Below are 22,223 nucleotides of genomic sequence, written 5' to 3' on the forward strand. Positions count from 1 at the left end.
ATGATAATAATAAGTAGCTCATATTATTTTCTTTCTTTTTCATTTACTTTTAGTGCGTCAAAATAAAATAATTACATTTAGTTAAATTTCAAGGGACCAGCTTCCGTTCTGTGAGACCTGTATATTGTTAGCTTTACCGCTCTCTCGGGGCTGAGGGGTGTGTTCAAAGATTTAAATCCCTCAGACATGCGTAGATGCTGAATGCTACTGGGTGCGCCATATTGCTGTTTTACTAGGGTAGTGGAGTTAGCGAAGCCGCTTGGAAAACCAAACCCGTTTCCGGACATGAAACCCTGAGAGGATAATAAGTGAATAAGCGCGGTAGGATTTATTAGTTTGCTTGACTGCAGTGTGTTTCATTTGTTACATTGCTTGCCATTTTAAGAAGAGAAGAGGGGTTCCCGTTAAACTCTGAGTCCAATGGATCCCAGGACCGCTTGGATCCAGCCGGAGCAGAAGGTACCTGCCAGTACCCTGTGGATGCACATTTGGGGAACCCCTCAGGAATTCGGAGCAGGCTCCGGTATCGACAGCCGCCTTCAACACCAACGTAACTTTGCGGCGCAGAGCGCAAACTCCACGGACTCACGCGGTGAGTATTGCAGAAATGTAGCACCGCCACCGATGGTAGTGTTGGGGAACCTGTCGAAGCGAGACGGCAGCGGGGAGAGGGGAAGTGTCCGGAGGAAGGGCTCGTTGTCGCCGTCCTCCTCCTCTCTGGACTCGGAGGCCGAGAGTTCCTCGCCCTCTGGCTCCTGCCTGCACATCGACAATTTGAGCGTTACAGAAGAGGCTAACCAGTTCTTGCACTACGGCAAGCAGGAGTTGAAGGAGAACAGTCTCCGACAGCAATACCCTCTAACCCCTTTTCACACTGTTCAGCAACACTGGCGCAGCATGCAACAATCTACCGACCACACCCCCCCTGGGATAAGAAATCAGCATGGGAACAAGCACCACTATCAGACACATTCATCCAGCCGCAGGAAGCACCTGAACAGGGCCAACACTTTCCACGGCATCAACCCCCTCCTGTGCTTCGACTCCAGTGGACATCATCCAGACTCTAATTGTAGCCCGTGGAAAACCAGGCGCTACAGCCAGGGCATCAATGGGTAAGGAAAAGGAGGGAGTGGGTATGGACAAACTTTTCTTTTATCCAAATGCAGTGTTTCACCATAGATGTGCATCTGGTTTACACTTGATTTCCTTCTTTTTAGTCTTCACGAAGAGATTATGGACTTCTTCAGCTTCATGTCACCAAAACCAGAAGAAGAGTCAATGAGAAGGGATGTAGTGAACAGAATAGAGGGGATTATCAAAGATTTGTGGCCCACAGTACAGGTGAGTGTCACCAGCATAGGTGTTTACCTGTGCACACCTTTTGGACAGGTAACTCTGGTGTGGGGTGGGGGTTGGGATGCTCAGTTTTACATACTTTTGTTTTTGTGATGTGCTGCCAACCCTCTCATAAGCCAAGTATGTTGGCTTATGAGTATCAGAGTAGCTTCTTAAAGTTAATCAAGAGACAAGCAGATGTTAGATTCTTGTTAAATTCAGGAGTACTCCTCCCTGCTTCCAGAGTAACACTGAACACATGAGTCAGATATATTTGGAAAAAACTAACCTTTACTCCCAGTCTTTGTCTGGCATCCAAATGTTTGGACACGTGCTAGAACAGAAGGGATATTTCAACCGTAGGTACTTGTAAGCCTGAGGAAGTACAGCGATGACCCCAATCAAGCGTTTTTTACTGCCTTGGTCACAATAAAGGGCATCTTTTTGCCCTGCACTTAACTTTATGAGAATCCAATTTCTTTTTTCTTTGCTGTTGGTGTATTCAGTAATTTTATTTTATTTTTTTTTATGGTTATAATTATGCAGCTTGTTTTTGTTTGTGATGCCCTGCATAAATCAGGCCTATAATTTTCATGGTTTCAGCAGTCATTACGTTTGGCACTTTACTACATTTGTGTGTCCTGCTTTATGCAGAAGGCAGTCAGCAGCATAGTTTACGCTATATGTCCAAACAGACTTGGCCAGATGTAATCATTCATTCATATTGCCTGCATTCCCAAAGTAACATTAGTAAATTATTTTCCGTTGTATACTGCCAACAGAGTGCACTCTGTAACAAATGGCTCTTTTTTTTGGGGGGGGGGGTTCACATTATAAACATTTTGAACTAATCCTGGCCCACAGAAATCCCACTGGGCCTCACTGTGAATTGGAGTCTGTACTTTCTTTTCTCTGAAGATCATTCTGTGTTACTCCTCCTATCCCTGGTGGTGATTTTATTTTATTTTTTTCTTTTCTAGAAACCAGACATTTACAGAGGCAATAGTTTTATTGCACATCTTGACTAATACATAAAATTAGTGTATTTTGACCATACACTGTATGTAGAACAGTAGAAAGCCTGGTCAACAAGCTGGATACATAAACTGTGGATGCAGCACAGAGATACAGATATCTGCGAATCAGTGCTATGTAAAAGACTCAGAAATATTAGAGTTCTGCTCAAGTAAGACTGGAGTTAAACCTTCTTGGGTGTGCTGCCCCATATAGCAGTGCAGCTGGCTTGGCCTTTACTTTTTTACTGAGTTTTATTGTTTTTACTAAGTCAAGAATTGACCATATTTGCAGAAGGGTAGAGCACAAAGTTGTCACCTAATGCTAGCAGGCTTGGATGGCAAGCTGTGTCCAGACTGTATTGTTGCACACTCAGAGACACCTGCTAAGTAGTGAATATTTATTTATCCAAATGGCTTAAAACTACACAAAAAGATTGCAAGGTCAAATTTAGTTTGCAAATCTTCTTTTTTTTTTTTTTTTTTTTTTTTTTTTCCCCAAAATCATAAATAACAGCTTGCTAAACGGGAACTTCTGCTACTTCTGTCAGCAGTTAAATCATCCGTAAACACTAGTGACATAGTTCCATTGGCAGCCATACATGCTGGTGCCATGATGTTGCTTCCACTATGCTTGTCAGCTGATGTGTTATGCTTCAGTTTGCCCTTCTGCATACTTTTCTCTTCCAATCTTTCTATACAAGTTAATCATGAATTCGTTTTTCCTGAAGTGAGCAGCCTTTTTTCTCTTTAGATATTGTCTGGTCAAGTCTAATTTTGCCATGTTATCGAGTGTATGATTTGAGCCTTGTCCCATACCCTCTGTATTCATGAAGGTCTCTCTTGATTGTTGACCTTGTCAGTGATACACTTGCCTCCTCGAGAGGACTCAGATGTTGTGAAGTTGTTTTTTTTTTTTTTATCTTAACCATCAAAATCCCCAGCCTGCGCTGGTCTTTCAGATTGTGTATTCCTCTTTTTGAAGGACGTGCTTGACTGTTGATTCGGCCTCTTCTAAACTTTTTTGCCACCTCTCTGATGTGTTGATTTTGGTTTGTCAGATTAATAATGTTCACATTCAATGACCAGCTACCAATTAAGTTCAGCACTTGAAATAAATAAACTAAACACAAATTACTTTTTTATTTTTAATAACCCACCGTGGTGGTGTATAAAGGGAAAAACAGCTAATTGTGCAAACATGTATGGCCTTAATTGTAACTACACTGAAGTCTTTATTTTATTTTTTTAAGGTTCCACATTGTCAGCTCAAAATCAAGGTCAAGCTAGCAAATACCTCAGATATGCTTATGGCTCTTGAAACCAGACCTATGTTGTCCTCTGCAGGTGGAGATATTTGGCAGCTTCAGCACTGGACTTTATCTTCCAACAAGGTAACATTTGTTGCATTACTGTTGACGTACACTCTCACCTTACACGGGCTACTTGTAAAATATAAAATGCGCTGCTTTTTAGGAAGTGGGAGCACCATTTTTTGTCAGTATTAAAATGCCACACTGCATTCAGTGTTCATTCTGCTAGAATTTACACTGAACTAGATGCTGTTTATTATAGTTTTTTATGTATGCATTGTATTTCTCAAGGTCTTGTCCTGAGAGTTGAGTTACAGAAATGAAGACTGTTGAGGGGGAGTGACATTTCAGCAAATATGCAGGAGTTTAAAATATTCAGCAGCCTTATTTGGAAACATTGTATCGCATTAGCAAATGAAGTGGTTTTTGGAGTGAGTACATACAGCATCTGTTTTGTGCAATGGTTGTTTTCATTGGATTCACGTAATACTCGCTCAGCAATGAAAATTAAACTGCCTGAACAATTAAATATTGGTTATGAAATAAAACTGTCTTTCTAACATGTGTACACAAACCAACAGGCAGAGATCACTGCTGCTTTCTTTATTATTTGTACATATGTTATGTAGTCAAAAGCCTCTTTGTTGAGCAGATAAGATTGAAGTGTTATGACTGGAACATGGTTACAGTAACTTCTCTTTTGTCTTGTTGTAGCTATTATTTTTTATTTTATTTTTTTTACATTTGGTGTGTGTCTGAGAGACGTGTAAAGAAACCGTTTGAAATTGTGTCGCTTTCATTCTGCTGCGTCCTTAGTGACATTGACCTGGTGGTGTTCGGAAAGTGGGACCGTCCCCCGCTGCAAGAACTGGAGCAAGCCTTGAAAAAACACAATGTGTCCGGCTCACATCCCATCAAACTCCTTGACAAAGCTACAGTAAGTCGAGAGAGAATCCTGACTTTTTAATTTTGGCATTGCCAAATTGTGAACTAATTCCTGACATTTCCTTAGGTGCCAATCATCAAGCTTACAGACTGTGAAACACGGGTCAAAGTGGACATCAGCTTTAATGTAGAGACTGCAGTCAAAGCAGCACAGTTCATCAAAAGCTACCTTAAAGTAAGCCTTTAACAACGGACTTTTTTCCCTTTTTAAAAAAAATGAGTTTGTGTAAATGATCGTTTTGTTTTTCTGCTAATTTGTTTTATTTTTATTTTTTTTCTTGTAGAAGTACCCCGTTCTGCCACCCTTAATCTTCGTTTTGAAGCAGTTCCTGTTGCAGAGAGAATTGAATGAAGTCTTCACTGGAGGCATTAGCTCATACAGTCTTATACTAATGGCCATCAGCTTCCTGCAGGTACACAGTGATGCTCATCAGCAAAGTGATTAGTTCCAGAGTTGGTAATAACTACTCTGGTTTATTTAAAATAAAAACATTTTGTAAAAGTTGACCAAAAAGTTGTTAAAATGTGAAGTGTTACACAGCAAAGGTAATAAGTTCTTTGTCCTGCTAATCAGCTACACCCTCGGATAGACACGAGCCGTCCCAACATTAACCTGGGCATCCTGCTGATTGAATTTTTTGCACTGTACGGCCGTGATTTCGACTACATTAAGCACGCCATCAGAGTGAAAAATGGAGGAGCCTACCTGTGCAAGGAGGAAATGCTCAAAGAAATGGAGAATGGAAACAGACCATCATTGCTCTGCATAGAAGATCCAGTCCAACCAGGTCAGACTAAAATAAAGAAAATGTTCAAATGTGTATAGAATTTGTACAAGACATTACTGCAAAAGCAAAAAAAAACACAGGTATTTATTGGCTGCTGGAAGGGCAATCCAAAGTGAAGGGAAATAAAAATGTTCAGGAGCTGCAGTATAATCACCTGTGGGTTCAGTAACAATAAAAGTTGTGCAGAGGAGGCAAATGATTGCTGTACATCCCAAAACATTTGATATATGAACGCCAAAATGTGTCATGCTGTTAGAGTCTGTCTTGTAATGCTCAACTAATCGAGTGTGTGTGTGTCTGTGATCTTCACAGGCAACGACGTGGGCAGAAGTTCATATGGGGTTCTGCAAGTCAAGCAGGTTTTTGACTTTGCCTACATGGTACTAAACCATAGTGTTTCTCCACTTTCACGTGCATACCCTAACAAAGACTGTGACAGGTTTGTGCCAACCCACCCCCTCCTAATCATAAGGAAAGTGTAACCTTTCCTTATGAGTTTAATCTTTACAGTGTTTCTCTAAGTAGTCATATTTTACTTTCTCTATGTTGCAGTACTCTGGGAAGACTCATCAAAGTCAGCCAAGAGGTCCTGAAATACAGGGACTGGACAATCCAGAAGTGGGGTGCCAAGCAGTATGCCAAGCTGGGAAACCACAGAATGTTGTCTTCAACTTCTGGTTAGTGCCTGCTTCGCGTAACATGAACTGGAGTTCAGTTTCAATAACTGATGTTGCTGAAAAGAGGAAAATGTGTCAAATATACCCAATGCAGTTTAACCGTAATCTGTTTGGTCCTAGATGTTGAGGCTTGTGAACAGGATCTGGCCAGGCTGATGCTGGGTGGGGATCAAAGAGACGCATCCTCCCCGCTCAGTGCCGACTCCCCGTCACCATCTCCAGTTTTCGTTAACAGCCCCCATCACCGTTTGTCCTCATCCTCTGCTTGCTCGCTCTCCTCTTCTTCCTCTTCGGGAAGTGACATAGTAAGGGCAAATATTCTTTTCTTCATTTTACCAAATTATTTGACAACCACTTTGGCACACAAGGTGGCAATTCAAAATATGTAAAGATAAAGCACATAGACAAAGCAGCTATAATGTTCCATCACAACTTGATCATAGTCCAAATGTTTAAGGTTTTTCTCTTGTCAGTGTGGCTTTCTTAACTTGTATATGGACATTCCTAGGAATCTGAATCCCCTCACGGCACCAATACTACTGTCCAATTCCATCCCCTGACCTTCCAGTCAATGTTTCAGATGACTACTAACCTGAGGACTGCGCTTCCAGCAGGCTTTATTCACACAATGCATCAGGTCGGTCTGTTTCTTCATACTGACATTTATATTTCAAAAGGCAAAGTCCAATTTTTTTTTTCAAATGCCCTTTAATGCTTTAAAAGAATCCCAAATTCAATCTTTTTCTTTTTCCCCCACAATTTTTCAGATCCAGATGTCCCTCCCAGAAAACATAGCCATCCCCCATCTCTCCGATTGCCGCTTCTACCACGAGACTCCTCCTTCCATCGGCGTTGTGCACCGTCAGTCGCCACAAGCCGCACCACAAACCCCTCAAATCTCACAATACATGAACTCTATCAGCCCTCTCCTAAGTCCCCACCACCACCAACAACAACTTCACCACCCTCAGGTAGGAGGACTGCAGAGCCGCTCTTATGCCATGGGATCCAATTCCCACGGTTCACTGGAGCATCCCAAACTTGGCTTCAAGCACAATCAAGGCAGTAACCTCCAAGGCCAAAGTCACGGTAACTTCAGTCCTCAGCGCAGATTTGTTCCCCAAGTTCATAACGCTACATCGGGTTTCAGGAACCAGCAGCAGTACGGCCGTAACGCCTGTCGACGCAAAAAGAAGGACAATCTTCCTGCCTTGAACCAAATCAGATGAAAGAATACACCTACAGTATTTGTCCCAACTGGTTTCTGAAGGCCTCTCTACAACCATCAAAGTGATCATGTGATGATACTTTTCTTTTTTTGAAATCTTGATACGGGAGGCTGTCAAAAATGCACCTTATCGTGCTAGCATTCCCAAGTCAGTTCACTATGCCGCACACTTCTTGTCCGAAAACTGAATTTAAATCCATGACTGAACTCATTTTGTTACATCTGTCTGAAGTCAGAAGCCCCTCTCTCAATGTGACGCACACCAGCACAGACTTGATTGAGGATTTTCCAGACTTACCTTCTCATCAGTGTTACTTCCTAGTTTATTGAGCAGCTCAAGTCAAGTAGAGTTTCCATGGAACTCGGACCTTTTTGAACATCGTGTGCCATTTTACTGAACTGGTTCATTGAGCCTGGCATCTCTTGAACTTATAACTCTTGTCGGGGCCCATCTCATCAGGTTCGGGGCTCATTTGATCTTGTGAATGCAACACCCTATTAGCTGAACTCTTCATGAAGAGCCCCTACAGCTAGGGCTATTACTACAACTTGTACTCTGGATCGAAGCACTACCTTTCTACCTATGCAGCTCAACGCTGACGGTGTTTTTGGTGTGACGGCACAAAAACGGACCTTATCGCAAGTGCTCAAACTGTGATGACTTGTTTGAATGTACGAAGTGTTTTGTGTGTGTGTGTGTTGGGCATCATCCATTGTCTGCTTCCTTTTTTTTTTTTTTTTTTTTAATTAAATTGGGTGGTTGTTGTGTTTTAAAAACTTTTTTCCCCCTCACTAATGTCTCCTCCCCCCACACACATTAGCACGTCTGTGTTTTGTTCTGTACTGTAAACATTGCCACCTTATTTTATGTCTGTTGCATTTCTGTGCAATATTGACCAGTTTTTAATTTATTCCACTTTTTTTTTTTTTTTTTTTTTAAATAAGGGAGTTCTCGCCACTATAAGGTTGCTTTTTATTTTAGCCTACATTGATCTGTGCAATAGAAGGATTTGAGGGCCTAGGACTGTCTGTTTACAGCTTTCCAACACAAGAGGGAGCTAGGGTGTAATGTGAGAAATGTGCCAAAAATCCCATGATGCCAACACATAACTATTGTGTCATTTACCATTGATTTATGATCACTTGAAATTTTCCCAACTGTCCAAATATACCCCCCCCCACCACCACCACCACTGGTTCTCATTTTAAACATATCACTTAATTTGGGGGTTTGTTTTTGCTTTCTTCATTAGTATTTCCTCTTGATAGGCTGTGTTGGGGAAATGCACCTTTTTAGCAGTGTTATATCTTGTTAGTTCAAGAAAAGTTGGTGCTATTTATTACCAGCAAAGTGCTTGTTTTCTTGCCTTATATCCTTTTTGATTCTGTTAAAGCAACAATGTAACTGCCTTTCTAAATGACCAAATCTGCCCCTTCTCCATTACATAGTCAGAGCCTTTTGTGTTTTGTCAGTGGCAACAAAGCTGTTGGACTTTTATTTTTGCATACAGCTTGTAGATGTAAGCTCTGAGAGCAGACTCCGATCGCAGTCAGTGATTGTTAGCATGAGCAGCATGTCCGTGAGCTGATTTATTTTTATTTTTTTATTTTTATTTTTTTCTCCCCTAAATTGATAAGAATAGTTGATTTGTGCAAGAGGGCCTCGTATTTTTTCCAGAGGTTTTCCTCTGCCATCTTTAAAGTCAGTATTTCAAAGACAGAGTTTCACAGCTAAAGTTTACATAGCAACTTGTGATATGACTTGAGCTTGGCAAACCAGAGATTTATTGTTGCAAGACTTTTGGCTGAGGCGAGAGTAAAAATCACTTAAAGTCTCGTGTTTCGAAAGTCAGATCATTGTAACATGCCGTGTACCAAACTGATGGACACATGATGCTGTCAGCTTTTTTCCTTTTTTTTTTTTTTTTTTTTTTTCCCTTTTTTCCCAGTGCAGCTTTTTAGCAATATGTTTAAACGATAATCTAGGTTGTTACATGAACCAAATCTCCCCCCCAGCTCATTCCTTCCTGTACATTTAATGGCTGGTTGTATTGTGTAAACAACTGACTTTTTTTTTTTTTTTTAATACAATTTTTCTATTTTTTTAATAAACATTTTAAAATTCCAAAGGTCCTTTGTGTGTGAGAGAGAGAATTTGTGGACTATACTCAAAAAGTGACTGTCCAAGGAAACGCACTAATTTAGTTTTTTCCTCCAATTGCTTTGATGCAGTTTTTCCTGCAGAAGTTATTCTCACTACTCTTCATGCAGTTGAGGCATTTTTCATAACACAGTCACCTGTGCAAAAGATACTACTACTACTACTACTACTACTACAACAATCAAAACTTTTTTCACAGTTTCAACATCATGTAAGTATGTTGTAATCCCACAAAGTCTCTCATGGGGGCACTGCTGGATCATTTGCTTGGTGTAGCTGCTCCAGAGCCATTAGCTTTCAGATTGTCAGCAGAGAAACGGGAAGAAGGGGCTTCAATGAAGTGGTTCATCTAAAGGTTTAATCACTAGAGGGTTAGTGGCTGAAACTGTCATTTTATTTCAATTAAAGCAATGGAAAAGGGGGCAATGAGGATGCCCCCTTTTTAGTCTTTCATTTAAAATAGCTGACTAAGACACTAGGAAATTAGACTTTAAATCTACAGCTTGTAATGATTACTTTGGCACAGCTACAGTTCATAATATTGTTAAAAGTTGGTTCTTTGTTCCTGATAGATCTATTTACTAGATTAGATCATAGGTTCTCATGGGATCTGGCCTATGCACTGATGAGAAATTCAGCTGCCTTTGCACACAGTGGTTGTTCACACAGTTTGTGCTGCTACATGGTTTGCCTAAAAGCATGTCCGCCCTTAGGGGAAACAGAAGGCGCCTCCAGTTAGCATTCACCTGCTGAGATCTGCATGCAGTAAAGGGGGCACTTGTCTTTATGTAATGCTCGCAAAGAGTGAATATCTTTCTCTAGATAAGAGCGCATTTCAAAAAAATAAATAAATTTATACTACATTAAAAATGAGAACTTTTCTGTGCTCAACATGTCAAGAAAATAGCTTTCCAGAGGGCATAAACAAGCCTTTTTCACGTATAAATCAGTACAATCTCATTGTGTGCTAACCAGTCAAACTGAAATGGCTAAAGAAGGTTCTTTAAAAGAGCTTCCTTTCGACCTCGACTGGAATTAAATATAGCTTATGCCTCCAGGCTGTCTGAAAGCACCATGACTGTAGTTTAAAATTTGGTGTCGATACATAGTATCAGGGTATAAGGGACATTTTGGTCCAGAGAACAATTATTACAATATTATTTTTGCTTGTAATGGTTGTTGGTCTGACTCATAAAATAACACCCAGGTAAAGTAGGTAAAATATGGAGACATAAATCATATATACATCAGATTTTTGCCATACACATTTTCAAATGATATAGCTATTATCTCCTCAATGCCACCCAGTAGTGCTCAGGCCAGTTTTTTGTTTTTGGGGTTTTTTTTTTAAGAAGTGTTAGAAGTGACATTGACAAGTCTTTTTTTCTATTTTTCTGCCAATTATTCTTCCTTTGTGTCTTTCTGAAATACAGAGAAAATGTGATCAAAGGCTCAGCCTTAACTACTGACAGGTTCTTTTTGTCATGCTTTCAAGATGTATGGAAGAGACTTTTCTACCATTATGCTATTTACAGCATGGAGCCATGTAGACACAGATGATGCGAGCACAGAGTGTGCATAACAGAGACGAAAATGACAGTGATGGTGTTGTTTTAGTGCAATGGAAAGGGAAGTCAAGAAATAAGAAAAAGTCTCACAGACTTTTTACTTTTGCACCTGTAAATGGATCTCTAAGTGAAAGATGATGTCCATCTGAAGTTCTGTACTACTGTAAAATCGTAAATGTACTGACATCGGTCCCACTTCACTTTTCACTTTCTATTATGTCTTTCTTAGTTCAGCCTCTTAGAGGAAAAAAAAACTTTAAACATGGTGGTCTTCGAATTCTACACACTATTCATACTCTTATTTTTATGCATTTATATATTTATTGTAAATTTGTTTTAGAATAATTTATTATAACAATAATAATGGTCTAAATGTCAACCATCAAAGCCCCCTGAATATGCCACTGATAGCTAAAACTAAACATTCAGACTGAGTTTCCACACTATAGCTATATAAAATGTGTCTAAAATCAGATCCCATTAATTGTGGCCTATGTGCACCCACCATGTTCATTCATCTTTCGTTTACGTAGCACCTGTTAAATAGCTTATCTCCCTTTTGTGTTTCCAAAGTCAAAGTATAATACTCTTAGCTAACAAGCATAGCCTCTTGGCCTAGATATCTCCACTTACCTTGATTTCATGCTCATTTGTGGTTCAGTCCAATGTGCTCACTTGAGATATCTTTTCTTCTTTGGCTCAAAGAGGCCTGATGGATTCTGTATTCTGCCTGATAAAATGGCTCCATTCAGCCTCTCTCTAGTCTAAAGCTCACTAATGACCCATACACACCAGTATTCATTTGCTTCCCACAAAACCTTTTTTTCTCTGAATAATGGAGCTTTTTTGGCAGTTTTAAGAAACATACTTCTCTAAAGACCCTGACAGAGGAATGGAACAGACCCTAGTTACAGCTATATCTTCCAGATCATTAGTTCCATTTTTTGGAGATTTCTTTAGAAGGCAGTGATAATTTTTCATATTCCACAGGCGGCTGTCGACAAACATTGCATAACGAAACTGAGGTACAAATCTCATCAACCAGCACTGTTGCTGACGGATGTTGGTCCGAAATTTTCTAAAGGTGTAGAAACTCAAAAGGTTTCATTTATCTAAATCAAACCATAAATTCAGTTCAGATTTGATTTCATTTCAAAACATTTATGGTTACACACCCAGACTTTCAATAATAAAAGACTAACTTCGCATAATGCAAAGTAAATTTGTCACAGATAAAAATGGCTAGCACCTTATTTGATAAATGCTCCATATTCTTCTCCAGCTAGTCGCTTACTTTGCCTGTTTGTTGCTTGTTCTTGGCAAAGTTTCCACAGTGAGTACAGGAGAGCTGTGAGACTGAATCAAAATGTCTAATTGTAAAACTAAAACAATGAGCTGAATGCCATTATAATCTTCAACAGAGCCAACAGCAACTGCAGAATATAGATAAGTTGATGTCAGTTTATCATTTCAAGCCTTCCACATTATCGTGCCAATTCCATCTGTTGTTAAATATTTGACTAATCCAAATTACTTTGGGTGTAGATTATGAATAGCAAATAACAAATAAAATCATGGTGCATAACATAAATAAAATGAAACCTACAAATCATAAAAATATACGATGTAGGTTCTTTGAAATAACACCAAGAATAAACTTAGAGAGCGAATGCATGTTTCCATGATTAAATGATGACTGCATTATTTTTATATTCAGCATGCTCGGTTTTGAGGTTGTATTTATACAGAAAAACACATTTACAAACCGGGTGCCTTCCATCACTTTATCTTTTCTCTGTAGCTTGCACCCTGCTGAAGAGTTATTTAGATGACTCAGCCTATTACTGCATACTGTATGTATCTCTTCAGATGTTGATAGCTAGCTTGCTTGATGATTTGGGTTTATGCAACACAACACACCGCAGAATGCAGCATGACCCCATTTATGCACTTTGTTTTTGTTGCGCTTGTGTGTTTGAACTCAAAGGGAGAAAAAGAAAATAGAAAATTACTTTTATTCATCTTCGTCTCAGGCTCCTTTGTTTACTCTTGTTCTCTCAGGGTATATGAAAATGTAAAGGAAAGTGACTGGTTCCACTTATTGCATTAGGCTTATATGTTGGGGTATCATGATACTGCAGCTTTCTGAATACTGTGTATGCACTTCTAAGAATTTAAGGGATCAACATATCATCATATCAGTGTTGCAGCCATTATTTGCAGTTTCTGCCACAAGAAAGATAGCACACTGTCCCTGATTTTAACGCTGTCAAACACAATCAGACAAACTTGATTATGGATAAATCTATATAAAAATATCTTTCTGAGACATGTTGCAGCAAGCATTTGTTGCAGAGTTGCGATGAAAATGGATACATCTGCAGTATTTATGCAAAATTTAGGCTGTCTGTGTGAGGGTTGGGGTTCTTATAACCAACTAATTGATTAATGACAGGATTCATTTCCCATTCCTCAAGTAACCCCTATGATGTCACACATTCGTTTCAGCACTCTGCACTTTGCAGATGCTACACTACCATTTTGCTTCCACTTTATAAAAGATGCCACTGATGTCACTCACTGGTCTGTGGACTCTGAACCTGGAGTCTTCGTTGCCTTGGTATATATCATCTATTTGTCAATGAGAGCTTAGTAATAGGGTCATAAATACAACACCAGATCACAATAGTCACCTCAAGGTGCTGTAAGGTAAAGACCCTACAATAATACAGAGAAAAGCCCAACACTCAGTTGACCCCCCTGTGAGCAAGCACTTGGCGACAGTGGGAAGGAAAAGTCCTTTTTAACAGGAAGAAACCTTTTTATCTCTGGCACAATAGTTCTTATTATTTTCTAGAAAATCCCAATAAAATGTCCAGAAAGGCTCTATCACTCCATCCATCAAAGCAGCCACACTTACAACCTCGACAGTAGCAAAATGGGTGAGTTATTTAAAAAAATAAATACAATAAAATGAAATGAAAGTTACCCCACTCAGTCATTATGAAGGAAAAATTCTGAAGATTGAAAATGTTTTTGTGCCAGGCTGTAATCATGTTATTTTATGATTGAAGAAAAGCATGCCATACCCTCTGGGAATGTCATGCTTTTGAAGCAAGCCTTAAGTGGCCATTAGTGTTACGGCATTTTTGGCATTTACGTGTTGTCTCGATTTTTTTTATCCCTGAAGATTGCAAATTTAGCAGCAATATAAACCACAACTTCAAAGTAAAATAGACAAGCTTCCACTGGTGCAATGCCTGAATAAAATACCAGGGTGTCCTCTGGACTATCATTTCCACTAAAATAAAAGTTTGCTGTATGTTATCCTTAAACAAATCGTTTTGATAGGCCAGTTGTGTTGCCCTTCTGGCTCGCCAAATGAACCGTGAGGCAGGCAAGCTTTCATATCCCACTCTGGATGGCATGAATAGAAATAAAGGTGCTCAGATGTTCCTATTCCAACAACAACAAAAAACATCAGAACTAAGGAAAATCAGAATCACAGAAATCTGTCTGTAGTCGCCTAGCAAGTTCAGGGATGCACAAACCCAAAAAATAGCACACATTTTCCCTTGCTTTTCTTTTTTTTTTTTTAAATTGGCAGACATGCATTGGAGGGCATCTGTCAAGAAACAGCTTACACCGACAACAAATGGCAGACAATCTGTTCTTGAGTAAATTGCAAGCAGTTTTTGCAGTAACAAGCTTTAACTGTTGCTCTGGAAGAGACTGCCAGTGATCCTCCCCTTGTTCCTGTCCACTTGTAGAAACAGAAATTCAAGAGGTTTGTCTCGATAGTCACTCTGACAGTCGGCAGTATCAGCATTTTAGATCGAAAATTAAAACTGTGAAGGGAATTAAATATTGATTTCTTTGGCAGGAGACAAGTAGTCATCCATCCGTAAACGTATACGTGCAGTGAGTTTTCCACTTTGCATCTCCCCCGGTTCTATTGTGCCCTTTTGCAGATTCAACGAACTGTTTTATCTTTCATCTGCAGCTTCATTGCTTTGATCAGCTCTTACTGCTCTCATTAGCATAATTTTGACATGAAAACGTTTGAAGCTACTTTGTTAATATAGCTGCAGTTTTTAGTAATATTATAATGCAACAACCTAATCAGTCTTGCAGACCTATACAAGAGTTGTACATAACAGCAGATATGCTAATTGTGTAAATGGTAGAAGAAGGTCTGCCTATCACAGCCACCTCTGACTTGATCAAAATGATATGACATAAAAAACAGACAGAGATAAAGAAATAAAGCATATTGTGGAATACAAGCGGGTCTGAGACAATATTTCAGTTTCACAGCTGGGGTGAAAACAGCTGGCAGTGTTGGGACACTGAAGGACTGACAGGCAAATTGCCTGCTGGATGATGAAATTTTCCTGGCACAGATCCAGGTCATCCTCAAGTGTCACTGGAAAATAGTTTTTATGACAGCAGTTAACGTCCTTTAATTGCTTAATTTTCATTCCCGCCCAGCTCACTACAAGGAAATAGATTAAAAGATAACATAAAATATGGAAAGGCTCATCAAAATCCTGACTGTTAGTGATAAGAGAGCACAGCTTTTAATAGCTGGAGATCTGGGTATGGCATGGAGTTTAACTGCAAAATTATATATACTTCAGGTTACTTATAATAATTCTGCTTAAAAGAAATTATAGACACACAATGAAAATAATGATTGCAGTATACTGCCACTGTCTTATCTAATTACTTCTTATGGAAACAATTATATTTGGTATTCAGCTTTTGGCCTTATGGATGCCTACATTACAAAAAAGAAGAGCAAATGATGAAGAAATGAAAACAAGTATTTAAGTAGTAAGATTAATTGGCTAGAATAGTGACAAGTCATGATCTGAGTTAAACTCCTGTGCTTCAGCTCCTGTTTAAAACTATCACGAGGGCCAAAGTCCTTTTCTGAACTCAGACTCACATCTCAGCCTGGCTGTCATGTGTCTCAGCATAACGTAAGCAGCTGTGTCAGATCACAAGGCTTTAATTACAGACCTCGTTCATTAACAAATCCTGCTTTGCAGTATTTTAGGACATGTCAAACTGTGTGCGCATGTGTTACTTTTCTGTCACACTTCTTGATTCACGTATTCTTTATATATCCATTTTAATAAGGACATATTAAAAAGCACGTCCACCTGTTTGGTGAAAGTGCCATTTCTCTTATGCACATGTGTTGAAATCCTTTAATGTATAAAGGAACCTCTAAATAAATGTTGTTAGCTATTGATATAATGAACCCACATGATGCTGCTTATTCATAGACTTCAGGCTTGTACCAGATACAGCCCCCCCCCCCCTTTTTTTTTTTTTTTTAATCCCAGGTTTAACAGACTTGTTTGCAATGTTTCCTATGCTCGGCAACATGGGAGCCCCAGCATTCTGCGGCACAGCATCATAGTTCTGGTACTTCCCTCACTAATAATCAGTCCTCTATAACTTACTGGATGCTGTAAAACACCGCTCAAATGAGCTGTACACGAGCAAAGCTTTAATTCAAATATAATCCGGTTACATCATAATCAATTTCATTTTAAGTCTAGGTGCTTAAATTCATAAAATTTAATTCATAAATTATTTAAATTCATCAAACCAGATTAATTCTGGTTTGATGAATTATAGTGTGTCCTCGGACACTGTGAAAGACACCAATAAAAACAGCCAGTTATTATCAGTATTATTTTGATCACAAAGGCTAAAATCCTATTTTGATGACGCAGTCTTGTCCCTGAGTGAATAATCATTGAAGGATTGTGCTCAGTTCTGGAAAAGTTAGAAATGGGTAATTCAATATACTGCAGTACAGCTCATCTTTACCATGGTCTAATACCTGCAGCAAACATCACAAAGAAGAAAACGAAGAGCTCGTCTGAGCAGGGTCCTCCTACTGAAGGCCGATAATAATGGAGGCTTACACAAAGACATGTGAGGATCACACAACTGAACTGAGCTCTGCTAGCACACTAATTTATTATCGCTAAAGCTTATTTTCATCCCAGAGGACACCTGGACAATAATGCTCAGAGGTTCTGTTGTTCAATAGGGTTTATATGCTGTTTTGGAGGTTATTCCCTGATATGTTTTACTGATGTAGAAATGACACGAACAACGTGTCTCAGAGACCCTTGGTTTAGTGATATTTTTTCTAATGCAAAACTCTCTGTGATCCCTTGTTGTCGGTTGGCAAAATCATTTGCTGCTGGGACATTAGTCACAACTGTCAATCTAGCATTGAAAATAAAGTGTCCAGAGCTAATGGCGGGAAAAACAGAAATATATGAAAACATCTGGTTTGCACCATTCCATCAGTTTCATACAGCAATACTTGTGTCACGTCTGTGAGAAATGAAAGAAATATGAATACATTTCAGTGGCAGGCAATTTAATTCACAAGGTTCTGAGAAATGTTTATTAAGATCTGAAGTTGATTGTATTGAAAATAGATTAAATAACAGTGAAATGTCGAAGAGAAGTAGTGAATAACCCGCAGACAAGTTTTTTGTAGCACTGTAGTTTGAATTTTCCAGCCACAAGCCTTGATCTTTCAGCAACACCATCTTAACATTTCTACTGTATGCTACATACCCAGACTTTATAGAGTTAATGAATTCAAATTTCGCTCCACATCTATAGGTTGTGTTAATAGTAAACTGTTCATCTTGTGAACTGTGTGGCAATGATAGAGAATGTTAAAGTTGCATTAATAGCTAGCTGCACCTCCTCCCAAGAGGATGATAAATCCATCAATCAGTGCAGGTTACAAACACAAACTGTACTAAACAGACTGAAAAATGCAGACTTGAAGGGCGCATTAACATGCCATTAATTTCAAAGTAGGCCTTCTAAATGCGAAGCCATTATTACAGCACTTTTACATTTTCTCCAACCTTTAATGTGGAAAATATTACTAATGGAAGACCTTTTATCCACTTTAATGGTTTTGATGTTGATGCTAATTTTCAATTCAAATATAGTTATGCTGTAGCTCAGTGAAGATGCATTGAATGTGGTCTCAGACTGGCCACATGGGATATAAAAATGGAGGTCATTAAAAAATAAATAAAGAAAGGATAGAACATAATCTATGAAAAAAACAAAACTTGTGGTATACACAACTTAGATGCCAACCTTTCATAGTTACACTATTCAGTGTAATACGAATTACACTGAATAGTTCAACTAATGGATGAAACTGAGCAGCAAATATTTGTAAAGCCTGACAGTCTTTATAATCTCTGTCTATAAGCTATAAATCCGTATAGCTACAGTGTGTCTCCTTTCTGTGAACATCTCAATACGTACAAACAAAAAGTGAATTTTTGTGCTCCATTAAATAGACCTGTGCCTGGCCTTCTGATAGGTTTGTCTTCTTTATTTTATTTTTATATAAAGAATATTTCAGGAATGTGACAGAAATAAGTATCTTCAGTTTACCATATTCCTTCTTTTTTCTTTACTGTATGCTTAGAAGCTATGAAATAAACATAAAAGGTAAGTATTAGCATAATATTATGTAGGTTGGAAAGTCATTTTGTCTAAGCAATGATGGATTTAGGCTTATTAATATACTCTTGATGCAGTTGTGAGAACCCTATACATGAAAAAATACCATAAATGTCTGCTGTTTTTAGTCTTTTCAGCCTTGATGACTCAAATAAACATTTTTTTCTTTTAAAAGTTAACTACATACCAAAAAATTATGTTTATTTGTTCAGTTAAGTCTACACTTCAAGTGTTTTTTGTGAGGTGAGTTGATGTGTAGTATTCCCATTTGATAATAAATCAGACATGAAGAAAGACAAGGAGAGTAACAAAACTGAGAAAAAATAAAGATGAGAAAAGTTTAACCGAAGAGAAATTAGGGCAAAAGGTAATTAGTGGAGCACTTGGTGGTTTATCTAAGAAATAGTGGAAGTCTAACTGTTCTCACTCTCTCAAGGGACAAACATACAGGCTCTGGTTGCTGTCACCCTCTTCCCATTTCACTGTCAAAGTGACAATGACTTATTTCCTCACACGTTTTCTTTATACTTCACACATTTACATCTAGTTTTTATCCATATTCATTAACGTTTCATCATTTTGTGACTAATGTCAAGGTTAAACTCACCAAAGGGTAGGGCAATCAAAATTCTCCAGGAACTCAGCTGGAGGAAAATAGAGCCGCTGATTAGTTGTTAAGGGTAAAGTGGAGAGTAGAAAATGGATTAGTGTGCAGTTAGAATATGTCGCACTTCATGAAGTGTGAATGAAGGATGTTTTCCCCGTCTGGGGTTATGGAGAAACTGTGAATGACTGAAGACACTTTCAAAAACAAGCAGCGCAAAAAATAAAAGCGGGGTGGAAAAAAAAGTCCTCCTCAAGAGACCTTTTTTTGATTTGCTCTCCTTCTCCTCAATTTAAATACTTTGGATATATTTTCTTTTCACACAGTAAATATTATATAAGGCAAGACACATGAAATGCCTTTAGGTACTTTTGGAAAGTAAGTACAAGCTCCCGGGTATGTGCTCCTTCAAAGGGTTGCTTGAAGGGTAAAACTTGGTTTTGGATTGGGATGCAGTTAAAAGTTGGAGTCAGACATGGCAGGTGGGATGGTTTACAAAGTGTATGCAAAGAGTATTATAAATTAAAAGAAAGAAAATCTCACAAATGAGGTCATTCATTTGTGAGATTGCATGTATGCTCTTGTATTGGTATATGTGCTAGTGCAGTACTCTGTGATACTTAATATTGAGTCATTCTATCAACCTGAATTCAAAACATCCATGGTGCTTTTAAGCATTTAATTGTGCATCAGAGTTATTAGTACAATCAGCACCAAGGTTACCAAGAGAATATGAAGGTTAAGGTTGCTGGGAGGCTCTCAGTTAGACACACTTATGGGTTAAGTGGCAAATTTCTTTGCCCAGATAATGAAGGGTTACAGTTAAATACTCTAGTGCCTTAAAATATCCAGGTCTTCTTTGATATCTAGGTTAAATCAAATGAGAAGTGGAGACAGCCAGGGAAAAGAGACAATCTATACTTTAGTACATTTATGTCTGGCATATCATTGTATCATATGTGGATAGAACAACAATTAAGATGTGTTGTTTGGGGACCAAAAAAGACTGCTTGTCCAATACAAAATCCCCTTAAAAACTTAGTGTTGTAGGATATAGTAAGCCAAATGTCTTCACTATGGGTTTACTGCCAGTTTAGTATTCCCTGTCACATCTTCTAAAATGTTTAAGAGATAGCGCTGTTTCCCCTTGTTAAAAGAATAAGATATCTTGTTCGCACTATAATACATTTGACCATGAGTAAAAACGAATAAATTTTAATGTAAAACTGCAAAATCCAGACTTATTTTTCTTTTTGTCTTCCCTTATTGGCAAAAATAAATACCTACTGATTGGACGGAAATGGCCAATCACTTCCGGTATTTTGGAGCAGGCGCCCTCTGCTGGACTGGCGCGAAACAATTTCCAGATCAAATGGGAGCAAACGGGGAGTTTGCGTTAAAGTAAGTTATCGAACATTTCAAGAAGATAACATTTTAAAGAGAATAGGTATGGTATTTAAAATCTAAAAATATTTGCCAATTGTAAACTTGCTTCGTCCTTGTTGTGACATTAGCACAGCTGCCATCTAATTACACTTACCAATAACAGCTCACTTTTACTCTTTTCCTAAAAAAGAAACCCAAAGTGTGAAGTTTTTGACGTGATTAAAAAAATAAGCCCATTATTTTATTCGCACTTTTTGTGGCATATTGCACAAGGTGACAGTAAACTGAGTTCAGTGTTCCGCTGTGAAAATACACGGGTAATTGCCTTGGCTGACAAAGTGAGAGCTCCAGCGCAGCGTGCTGAAAGTTTTTGTATGAGAATTGTTACCACATATGATTGTTGAAAGTCATTGAGAACAAGCATGTTCTATTTAATTTTTTAAACGTCATATGTTTTTCATTGCTCATTTTATGTTAATTTCATAGTGACATCTTGACCTAGCAGTCTTCTTGTAAGAGTTGTTCCTATTGTGTCAGCTTTCTTCTGCTTTGCACCATGGGCTGCTTACCTCCACCACATTAGCAGATACTTTCTCTCAACACAGCTGCTTCTGGTTCAGCTCCAGCTCTCGTTTGAAGCTTCTTTTAGGCCAGGATCTTTGGTTTCCCACAGTCTTTTAATCATGCTTGCCACAGTGTTAACATTAGGAAACTTCTGACAGATAACACCCTCAGGGTTAGCACTGTTGACATCCCTGATGCATCTAAAGCTTTAAGACAGGTGGCTCTCTTTATACTGTCTATAGAGAGATTTGTTTTCCTCTCTGTTGGTCTTCTGCACTGGTGGTTAGTTGTGGTTTATTCTGCAGAAGAAAGAGATCCAATCCCCCCCCCCTGCACAAATATTACTGTCCTCCTCAAGGCCTTTTGATGTGTCACCTCTGGTAACGCCCACCATCCATGTGCAAATCTTGTGCAAATAGAATGACTTACCCTGTGACTGATATATTTTTGTTGGGGTTTTTTGTTTGTTTTTTTGCTTGTTTTTGACTGAAGTATTTTTGGAGTATAGATTTTACTTTTGTATTATTGCACACAATGTGTTGATACAACAAACTAACTATTTCGATACAAAATCCCAGCACACTATTTGGAAACTACTGATGTTGAATTTGATCCCAGAAAGGCAGATTGTAACTCTTATTTTGAAAGTGTAACAATATGAGTTTAGGATGCCTACCTAAAATAATGATTTGTGATGTTTAAATGCCATTTATATGTCCAGACAAAAATGAGAAATAGCCTCATAAACTATTTTGTCTTTTTCAAACCTTGTTACAAAGAGCAGAGGTAATCGTAAGGTGTTATTTAACACTATTAGTAATATTGTTACTCCTGCTCCACCTGCTGTCCCTATTTTTTCACATGACGTGAAATAATACTTGTCCATCAGCATCTTCATTGTGTGTTCCTGCATCAGCTCGGCGTGCTATTTCAGAAAGTTTTCACCTGTTTCTTTACTGAAGATGGTAAAATTGGTTGACTCACTGAAAGATTCCTCCTCTTCTCTCTCCTGTTTCAGTCTATTGGTCTTTGAGTGCTCACTATAATCAACACATTACTGGTTCATTCTACAGAAACTGCTCTTCTTAGTGTGTCCAGCGGCATT

The 22,223-nt window shown here is 38.6% G+C and overlaps 1 protein-coding gene across 1 annotated transcript; it reads left to right on the top strand.

The window, feature by feature from the left end:
- Window positions 1–200: 200 nt before the first annotated feature.
- LOC146377300 (terminal nucleotidyltransferase 4B-like) lies at window positions 201–9,435 on the top strand. The gene is made up of 12 exons (XM_084944778.1): window positions 201–1,115; window positions 1,221–1,344; window positions 3,699–3,745; window positions 4,481–4,601; window positions 4,677–4,784; window positions 4,894–5,022; window positions 5,184–5,397; window positions 5,710–5,836; window positions 5,950–6,074; window positions 6,195–6,379; window positions 6,583–6,711; window positions 6,842–9,435. Exons 1-12 carry the CDS (start codon window positions 421–423, stop codon window positions 7,301–7,303), a joined length of 2,466 nt encoding a protein of 821 aa, XP_084800904.1. The 5' UTR covers window positions 201–420; the 3' UTR covers window positions 7,304–9,435.
- The last annotated feature ends 12,788 nt before the right edge of the window (window positions 9,436–22,223 follow it).

This window comes from Perissodus microlepis, chromosome 11 (genome assembly GCF_051167445.1).
Source record: "Perissodus microlepis isolate ML-2025 ecotype Zambia chromosome 11, ASM5116744v1, whole genome shotgun sequence".
Taxonomy (NCBI): domain Eukaryota; kingdom Metazoa; phylum Chordata; class Actinopteri; order Cichliformes; family Cichlidae; genus Perissodus; species Perissodus microlepis.

What these genes read in the sequence shown, in the direction of transcription:
- LOC146377300 (XM_084944778.1), top strand. Translation starts at nt 421, where the DNA reads ATGGATCCCAGGACCGCTTGGATCCAGCCGGAGCAGAAGGTACCTGCC. An exon ending in TACAGCCAGGGCATCAATGG is followed by an intron (nt 1,116 to 1,220) that starts GTAAGGAAAAGG and finishes CCTTCTTTTTAG; the next exon opens with TCTTCACGAAGAGATTATGG. An exon ending in TGGCCATCAGCTTCCTGCAG is followed by an intron (nt 5,023 to 5,183) that starts GTACACAGTGAT and finishes CCTGCTAATCAG; the next exon opens with CTACACCCTCGGATAGACAC.